This window comes from Cinclus cinclus, unplaced genomic scaffold (genome assembly GCF_963662255.1).
Source record: "Cinclus cinclus unplaced genomic scaffold, bCinCin1.1 SCAFFOLD_347, whole genome shotgun sequence".
Lineage (NCBI taxonomy): Eukaryota > Metazoa > Chordata > Aves > Passeriformes > Cinclidae > Cinclus > Cinclus cinclus.
Window position 1 is genome coordinate 1 of NW_026912079.1, and position 9,711 is coordinate 9,711.

The 9,711-nt window shown below is 40.2% G+C and overlaps 1 protein-coding gene across 1 annotated transcript; it reads left to right on the top strand.

Moving 5' to 3' along the window:
• Window positions 1-759: 759 nt before the first annotated feature.
• LOC134057163 (eukaryotic translation initiation factor 3 subunit C-like) lies at window positions 760-9,656 on the top strand. Its single transcript, XM_062514200.1, has 5 exons — window positions 760-2,033; window positions 2,163-2,290; window positions 3,445-3,510; window positions 5,192-5,267; window positions 8,080-9,656. The coding sequence occupies exons 2-5, from the start codon at window positions 2,193-2,195 to the stop codon at window positions 8,416-8,418; spliced, it is 579 nt and encodes a 192-aa protein (XP_062370184.1). The 5' UTR covers window positions 760-2,033; window positions 2,163-2,192; the 3' UTR covers window positions 8,419-9,656.
• Window positions 9,657-9,711: the final 55 nt, after the last annotated feature.

The window sequence follows — 9,711 nt, forward strand, 5'->3', positions numbered from 1 at the left end:
AAATTGGGGGATTTTGGGTTGAAATTGTTGATTTTTGGGTTGAAATTGGGGGATTTTGGGTTGAAATTGTTGATTTTTGGGTTGAAATTGGGAGTTTCGGGTAAAAAAATTTGAATTTTTGGGGTTCAAGGCGTTGATTTTTGGGTTAGAAATTGAGAATTTTGTGTGAAATTTTTTTTTATTTAAAGGTTCCAAAAGTTTAATTTTAAATAATAATCAATTCCGAGGCACGAGAGCTTTAATTTTTAAGGTTTAAAATGTGAATTTTGAGGCCAAAAAAAAAAAAAAAAAAAAAAAGGATTTTGAGGTTAAAAAATTGACGGATCTGAGGGAGAAAGAAAAAAAAAAAATCATTAATTTGGAGGTGAAAATTGTGAATTTTCAGGGGGGAAAAAAAAAAAATCCTGAATTTTGAGGTGAAAAAAATGCGGAATTTTGATGTGAAAATTCTGAATTTTGAGATTAAAAAATTCCTGATTTTGAGGGGAAAACAAAAAAAAAAAAAAAATATCATCGATTTTGAGGCCAAATTCTCGATTTTTTTCAATTTCAAATTTCAATTTTTTTTTTTTTATTTAAAACTTTTCCGTTTCCAGCCAGAAATGTGAATTTTGGGTGGGAAAATTTTTTTTTTGGATTTTTGGGTGAAAAATCGGTCGATTTTAGGAGGTCCAAAAAAAACCCAAAAATCATTAATTTTGAGGTTAAAAAAATCGATAATTTTTGAGGTCAAAACTTTAAAAATTTTGAGATAAAATTATTAATTTTTTGAGGTTAGGACAGAAAGGTAATTTTGAGGTTTAAAATTGTGAAGTTTCGAGGTAAAATTTTAAAATTTTAAATTTTGAAAATTTTTTAAATTTTAAAAACGTTGAAAAATGAAATTTGTGAGTTTAAAAAAATGGAGAATTCCGAGGGGAAAATCGCCGATTTTGAGGCCAAAAAGTGGATTTTTTTTAAATTAAAAATAATCCATTTTCACATCAAAAACCTGAATTTGGCAAATAAAATCCAAAACCACAAAATAATTCTGAGGTTAAAAAAAAAAAATATCTTGAAATTCGTGCTTTAAAAATCGTTGATTTTGAGGTAAAAAAATCCTGAATTGGGAGATTTTAATTAAAAAAAAAAAAAAAAAAAGGAAAAAAATCATCGATTTTGAAGTAAAAAATTCGTGAATTACAAGGTAAAAAAAACCCCGAGAATTCTGTGATTAAAAATATCGATAATTCTGAGGTAAAAAAAAAAAAAATTGCGAATTCTGAGGGGAAAAAATCTACGAATTTGTGGCCAAAAATATCGAATTTGGTGGAAAATGATAAATTTTCCACGAGAAACGTGAATTTTGGGGGTAAAAATTCGATTTTTGGGGGGGCGGGGGGGTCAAAATCGGCGATTTCGGGACGGAATAAAAAAAAATAAATAAATAAAAAAATCGATAATCCCGTGTTAAAAACCGAATTCCGAGGGGAAAATCGGCGAATCGTGAGGTAAAAAGTGGCGAATTCTGAGGTAAAAATCGCCGAATTTGCGGCTAAAAAGTCGATCATTATTTAAAATATTAAATTGCCCTCAAGGGAGGTGAATTTTGGGGGTAAAAATTCGATTTTTTTGCGGGTGGGGGGGTCAAAATCGGCGATTTCGGGACGGAATAAAAAAAAAAAAATAAAAAAATCGATAATCCCGCGTTCAAAACCGAATTCCGAGGGGAAAATCGGCGAATCGTGAGGTAAAAAGTGGCGAATTCTGAGGTAAAAATCGCCGAATTTGCGGCTAAAATGTCGAAATTTTTATTGAAAACCTTAAATTCTCACCCGAACCGCGATTTCCGTGCCACTTTTTTGGGGTAAAATCCGCCGATTCCGGTTCCCCGCCATTTCCGGACTCGCTTTCCCAGCGTTCCCTGCGTGCCCTCCCGGAAATGAGAGGGGGATATAGGGAAGGATGTTACCTCAGCGTGACGTGATTGCGTCACTTCCGTTTCCGCCTCTCGGCGCTTTTCCGGCGGCGGCTCCGCGCGTGCGGCGAGTTCGGTGAGGGAGGAATTTGCGGCAAAATTTTGGGGGCTTTTGGGGTAAAATCCTCAATTTTCGTGGTAAAACCACGGGATTTTTTTTAAATATTTTTTTGCCTTTTTTTTTTTTTTTTTTTTGTCTCTCCAGGCTGCCCTTCCTGTCTGTGCTGTCGCGATAATGTCGCGGTTCTTCACCACCGGCTCCGATTCCGAGTCCGAATCGTCGGCGTCCGGAGATGAGACCGCGCCGAAAGCGGCGGGAGGGCCCTACAGCAAGTGAGGGGGCGGGGCTAAAGGGAGAGGGAGGGGCGGGATGGTAGGGGTGTGGTCTGAGGAAGGGGCGTGGTCTCCGCGGATGGCGTGGGTGTGGTCTGCGTGGGCGTGGTCTCGTGGTGTGGGGTCGGTGGGTGTGGTGTTTTTTGGTATGGGCGTGGTCTCGTGGTGGTTTGTGGGCGTGGTGTCTAAATTGTGGGTGTGGTCTTTGTGGGCGTGGTGTCTGCGGCCATGGGTGTGGTCTCTGTGCGTTATGGGTGTGGTCTTTGTGGGTGTGGCTGCTGGGTGTGGTCTTGGGGTGTGGTCTCTGAACTGTGGGTGTGGTCTATGTGAGTTGTGGGCGTGGTCAACGTGGCCATAGTCTCTGAGTTGTGGGCGTGGCCACCGAGTTATGGGCGTGCTGTGTGTGAATTGTGGGTGTGGTCTCTGCGAATTTGGGCGTGGTCTCTGTGGGCGTGATGAGTGTGAAATGTGGGTGTGGTCTCTGAATGTGGGCGTGGCCTCCAAATTATGTGTGTGCTGTGTGTGAATTCTGGGCGTGGTCTCAATGATGGGTGTGGTCTCTGTGGGAGTGGTGTGTGGATTGTGGGTGTGGTCTCTGAACGATGGGTGTGGCCTATGAGGGTGTGGTGTCAGTGAATTGGGGGCGTGGTCCCTGAGGGCGTGGTGAGAGTGTGAATTGTGGGCGTGGTCTGTGTGTGGATTATGGGTGTGGTCTCTGTGGGTGTGGTCTGTGTGTGAATCATGGGCGTGGTCTCTCTGTGGGTGTGGTCTGTGTGTGAATCGTGGGCGTGGTGTCTCTGTGGGTGTGGTCTGTGTGTGAATCGTGGGCGTGGTCTCTGTGGGTGTGGTCTGTGTGTGAATCGTGGGCGTGGCCTCTCTGTGGGTGTGGTCTGTGTGTGAATCGTGGGCGTGGTGTCTCTGTGGGTGTGGTCTGTGTGTGAATCGTGGGCGTGGCCTCTGTGGGTGTGGTCTGTGTGTGAATCGTGGGCGTGGTCTCTGTGGGTGTGGTCTGTGTGTGAATCATGGGCGTGGTCTCTCTGTGGGTGTGGTCTGTGTGTGAATCGTGGGCGTGGTGTCTCTGTGGGTGTGGTCTGTGTGTGAATCGTGGGCGTGGTCTCTGTGGGCGTGTCCCTGACGAGCCCCTCCCCCCGCAGGCCGCTGCTGCTCAGTGAGGATGAGGAGGACACGAAGCGCGTCGTGCGCAGCGCCCGCGACAAGAGGTGACGGCGACGGCTGTCGATCGATCGGTTATCGATCGGTTATCGATCGGTTATGGATCGGTTATGGATGGGTTATCGATGGGTTATCGATGGGTTATTGATCGGTTATTGATGGGTTATTGATGGGTTATTGATGGGTTATTGATCGGTTATCAATGGGCTATCGATCGGTTATCGATCGGTTATCGATCGGTTATGGATGGGTTATTGATTGGTTATTGATGGGTTATTGATTGGTTATTGATGGGTTATTGATTGGTTATTGATGGGTTACTGATCGGTTATCGATCGGTTATCGATTGGTTATGGATGGGTTATTGATCGGTTATTGATGGGTTATTGATCGGTTATCAATGGGCTATCGATGGGTTATCGATCGGTTATGGATGGGTTATTGATCAGTTATTGATCGGTTATGGATGGGTTATTGATCGGTTATCGATCGGTTATCGATCGGTTATCGATCGGTTATGGATGGGTTATGGATGGGTTATGGATGGGTTATTGATGGGTTATTGATTGGTTATTGATGGGTTATTGATCGGTTATCAATGGGCTATCGATCGGTTATCGATCGGTTATTGATTGGTTATGGATGGGTTATGGATGGGTTATTGATGGGTTATTGATCGGTTATCGATCGGTTATCGATCGGTTATGGATGGGTTATTGATTGGTTATCGATGGGTTATAGATCGGTTATCGATGGGTTACTGATCGGTTATCGATTGGTTATTGATTGGTTATCGATGGGTTATAGATCGGTTATGGATGGGTTATTGATCAGTTATTGATCGGTTATGGATGGGTTATTGATCGGTTATCAATGGGTTATTGATCGGTTATCGATCGGTTATTGATGGGTTATTGATTGGTTATCAATGGGTTATAGATCGGTTATGGATGGGTTATTGATCGGTTATCAATGGGTTATGGATCGGTTATCGATCGGTTATCGATGGGTGATCCATGGGTTATCGATGGGTTATCGATCGGTTATCCATGGGTTATTGATCGGTTATCGATCGGTTATAGATCGGTTATTGATGGGTTATTGATCAGTTATCAATGGGTTATGGATCGGTTATTGATCGGTTATAGATCGGTTATTGATGGGTTATTGATGGGTTATTGATCGGTTATGGATGGGTTATCGATCGGTTATTGATGGGTTATTGATCGGTTATCAATGGGCTATCGATGGGATATCGATCGGTTATCGATCGGTTATCGATGGGTTATCCATGGGTTATCCATGGGTTATCGATCAGTTATTGATGAGTTATCAATGGGTTATTTATCGGTTATTGATCAGTTATCGATGAGTTATTGATTGGTTATTGATCAGTTATTGATCAGTTATTGATCAGTTATTGATCAGTTATTGATTAGTTTTTGATTCCTTATTGACCGCTTATTGATCAGTTATTGATCAGTTATCGATTCCCTTATTGACGGGTTATTGATCAGTTATTGATTAGTTATTGATTAGTTTTTGATTCCCTTATTGTCGGGTTATTGATCAGATGCTGCCCCACTATTGATCCCATATTGATCAGTTATTGATTAGTTATTGATTCCCTCATTGACGGGTTATTGATCAATTGCTGCCCCGTTATTGGTCTCTCATTGATCCCGTATTGATCCCGAGCTGATGGTGATTGATGTCGATCTCTGCCAGGTATGAGGAGCTCACCAACCTGATCCGCTCCATCCGCAACGCCATGAAGATCCGCGACGTCAGCCGCTGCCTCGAGGTGCCCAAAATCCCCCAAATCCACCCCAAAAATCCTCCAAATCCAGCCCAAAAATCCGCCAAAAAAATCCAGCCCGGAATCCCCCAAATCCAGCCCAAAAACCCCCAAATCCACCCAAAAATCCCCCAAATCCAGCCCAAAAATCCTCCAAATCCACCCAAAAATCCCCCAAATCCAGCCCAAAAACCCCCAAATCCACCCAAAAATCCCCCAAATCCAGCCCAAAAATCCTCCAAATCCAGCCCAAAAACCCCCAAATCCACCCAAAAATCCCCCAAATCCACCCCAAAAATCCCCCAAATCCACCCCAAAAATCCCCCAAATCCAGCCCAAAAATCCCCTAAATCCACCCAAAAATCCCCCAAATCCAGCCCAAAAATCCCCCAAATCCAGCCCGGAATTCCCCAAATCCACCCAAAAATCCCCCAAATCCAGCCCAAAAATCCGCCAAAAAATCCAGCCCGGAATCCCCCAAATCCACCCCAAAAATCCCCCAAATCCAGCCCAAAAATCCCCCAAATCCACCCAAAAATCCCCCAAATCCACCCAAAAATCCCCCAAATCCACCCAAAAATCTGCCAAAAAATCCAGCCCAAAAATCCCCCAAATCCAGCCCAAAATCCCCCAAATCCAGCCCAAAAATCCGCCAAAAAATCCAGCCCGGAATCCCCCAAATCCACCCCAAAAATCCCCCAAATCCACCCCAAAAATCCCCCAAATCCAGCCCAAAATCCCCCAAATCCACCCAAAAATCCCCCAAATCCACCCCAAAAATCTGCCAAAAAATCCAGCCCGGAATCCCCCAAATCCACCCAAAAATCCCCCAAATCCACCCCAAAAATCCCCCAAATCCACCCCAAAAATCCCCCAAATCCACCCAAAAATCCCCCAAATCCACCCCAAAAATCCCCCAAATCCACCCCAAAAATCCCCCAAATCCAGCCCAAAATCCCCCAAATCCACCCAAAAATCCCCCAAATCCACCCAAAAATCCCCCAAATCCACCCCAAAAATCCCCCAAATCCACCCAAAAATCCCCCAAATCCACCCCAAAAATCCCCCAAATCCACCCAAAAATCCCCCAAATCCAGCCCAAAAATCCCCCAAATCCAGCCCAAAAATCTGCCAAAAAATTCCAGCCCAAAATCCCCCCAAAAAATCCCCCAAATCCAGCCCAAAAATCCCTCCAAAAAATCTAGTCCAAAATCCCCTAAATCCACCCAAAAATCCCTCAAATCCAGCCCAAAATCCCCCAAAAAATCCAGTCCAAATTCTCTAAAATCCAGCCCAGAAAACGCCCAAAAAAATCCCCAAAAATTCCCAAAAAATCCCCTAAAAATCCTCAAAACTCCCCCAAAAAATTCCTAAAAAATCCTCAAAAATCCCCCAAAACATTCCTAAAAAATCCCCAAAAATCCCCAAAAAAATCCCCAAAAAATCCCTAAAAAATCCCAAAAAAATCCCCAAAAAATCCCCAAAATCTCTCCAAAAAATCCCCATAATATCCCAAAAAATCCTAAAAAAAATCCCCATAAAATCCCTAAAAAATCCTCAAAAAAGCCCCAAAAAAGCCCCAAAAAAGCCCCAAAAAAAACCCCAAAAAACCACAAAAAATCCCTAAAAAAACCCTAAAAAATCCCCAAAAATCCCTAAAAAATCCCCAAAAAATCCCCATAAAACCCCCCAAAAGTCCCCATACAAATCCAAAAAAAATCCCCCAAAAATCCCTAAAAAATCCTCAAAAAACCCCAAAAAATCCCCAAAAATCCACAAAAAATCCCCAAAAAAAAACCCTGAAAAATCCCCAAAAATCCCTAAAAAATCCATAAAAAAATCCCTAAAAAATCCCCCAAAAATCCCATAAAACCCCCAAAAATCCCCATAAAATCCAAAAAAAATCCCCAAAAAATCCCCAAAAAATCCCAAAAAATCCCCAAAAATCCAAAAAAAATCCCAAAAAATCCCCAAAAAATCCCCAAAAAATCCCCAAAAATCCACAAAAAATCCCCAAAAAAATCCCCAAAAAAATCCCCAAAAAATCCCCAAAATTCCCATTTTTAATTCCATCCCCCCCCCCCCCCCAAATCCTTCATTTTTCACGCCAAAAATCCCCCGGGTTTCGTTTTGCTTTTTTTGGGTTTTTTTGGGTTTTTTTTGTTTTTTTTTCTTTTCCCCTCTTTTCAATCCTTCAATTTCTGCTTTTCCCTTTCCTTATTTTTTATTTGTTTTTTTGGGGTTTTTTGGATTTTTTTTGGATTTTTTTTGGTTTTTTTTTTTTTCCTTTTCCCTTCTTTTCAATCCTTTAATTTCTGCTTTTTCCTTTTCCTTATTTTTTATTTGTTTTTTTGGTTTTTTTTGGATTTTTTTTGGGTTTTTTTTTTCTTTCCCCCTCTTTTCAATCCTTCAATTTCTGCTTTTCCTTTTCCTTATTTTTTATTTGTTTTTTGGTTTTTTTTGGATTTTTTTTTGGATTTATTTTGGGTTTTTTTTTCTTTTCCCCTCTTTTCAATCCTTCAATTTCTTCTTTTTCCCTTTCCTTATTTTTTATTTGTTTTTTTGGTTTTTTTTTGATTTTTTTTTTATTTTTTTTGGTTTTTTTTTTTTTCTTTCCCCCCTCTTTTCAATCCTTCAATTTCTTCTTTTCCCTTTCCTTATTTTTTATTTGTTTTTTTTGGGTTTTTTTTGTTTTTTTTTGGATTTTTTTGGATTTTTTTTTGTTTTTTTTTTTTTTTCTTTCCCCCCTCTTTTCAATCCTTCAATTTCTTCTTTTCTCTTTTCTTATTTTTTCTTTCTTTTATCCCCAAATTTGCAGGAATTTGAGCTCCTGGGCCGAGCCTGGAGCAAAGCCAAGGGAGTGGTGGACAGGGAGGGCGTCCCCAGGTTCTACCTGAGGATCCTGGCTGACCTCGAGGATTATCTCAACGAGGTGAGACCAATTTGGGGAAAAAAAAAACAACTCTGGGGGCAAATTGGGAAAATCCCCTTTTTTGGGGATTTTTTTCCAGCTTTTTTTCCCTTTTTTTGGGGATTTTTTAGGTTTTTTTTAGGATTTTTTTTCCCCCAAAATTCAGATTTTTCGCTGATTTTTTTTCGGATTTTTCTCAGCTTTTTATTGCAGTTTTTTCCAATTTTTTTCAGGATTTTTTCCTAATTTTTTCCCATTTTTTCAGAAATTTTCCCCAATTCTTTCCCATTTTTCCAGAATTTTTCCCCAATTCTTTCCCATTTTTCCAGGATTTTTTTCCGACTTTTTTCCCATTTTTCTCCAATTTTTTCCTTCATTTCTCCCCATTTTTTCCCATTTTTCCAGGATTTCTCCCCCATTTTTCCAGAATTTTTCCCCAATTTTTTCCCATTTTTTCCAGAATTTTTCCCCAATTTTTTCCCATTTTTTCCAGAATTTTTCCCCAATTTTTTCCCATTTTTCTCTAATTTTTTCCTTCTTTTTTTTCCCAGTCTCTTCCCCATTTTTCTTTAATTTTTCCCCAATTTTTTCCCATTTTTCCAGGATTTTTCCCCAATTTTTTCCCATTTTTCTCCAATTTTTTCCTTCTTTTTTTCCCCAGTCTCTTCCCATTTTTTCCAGGATTTTTCCCCAATTTTTTCCCATTTTTCCAGAAATTTTCCCCAATTTTTTCCCCATTTTTTCCAGAATTTTTCCCCAATGTTTTCCCATTTTTCCAGAAATTTTCCCCAATTTTTTCCCACTTTTCCAGATTTTTCCCCCCCATATTTTCCCCCTTTTCCCACATTTTTTTCCAGATTTGTTTTGGGGCATTTTGGGGTTTTTTTGGGGATTTTTTGGGGCGTTTTTGGGCTGACCTCGAGGATTATCTCAACGAGGTGAGACAATTTGGGGAAAAAAAAAACAACTCTGGGGGCAAATTGGGAAAATCCCCTTTTTTGGGGATTTTTTCCAGCTTTTTTTCCCTTTTTTTGGGGATTTTTTAGGTTTTTTTTAGGATTTTTTTCCCCTAAAATTCAGATTTTTCGCTGATTTTTTTCGGATTTTTCTCAGCTTTTTATTGCAGTTTTTTCCAATTTTTTTTCAGGATTTTTTCCTAATTTTTTCCCATTTTTTCAGAAATTTTCCCCAATTCTTTCCCATTTTTCCAGAATTTTTCCCCAATTCTTTCCCATTTTTCCAGTATTTTTTTCCGACTTTTTTCCCATTTTTCTCCAATTTTTTCCTTCATTTTTCACCATTTTTTCCCATTTTTCCAGAATTTTTCCCCATTTTTTTCCCATTTTTCCTTCTTTTTTTCCCCAATTTTTCCCCATTTTTCCAGGATTTTTCCCCATTTTTTTTCCCATTTTTTCCAGGATTTTTGCAGGATTTTTTCCCATTTTTTCCAGGATTTTTTCCCCAATTTTTCCCCGTTTTTTCCAGAAATTTTCCCCAATTTTTTCCCATTTTTCCAGGATTTTTCCCCAATTTTTTCCC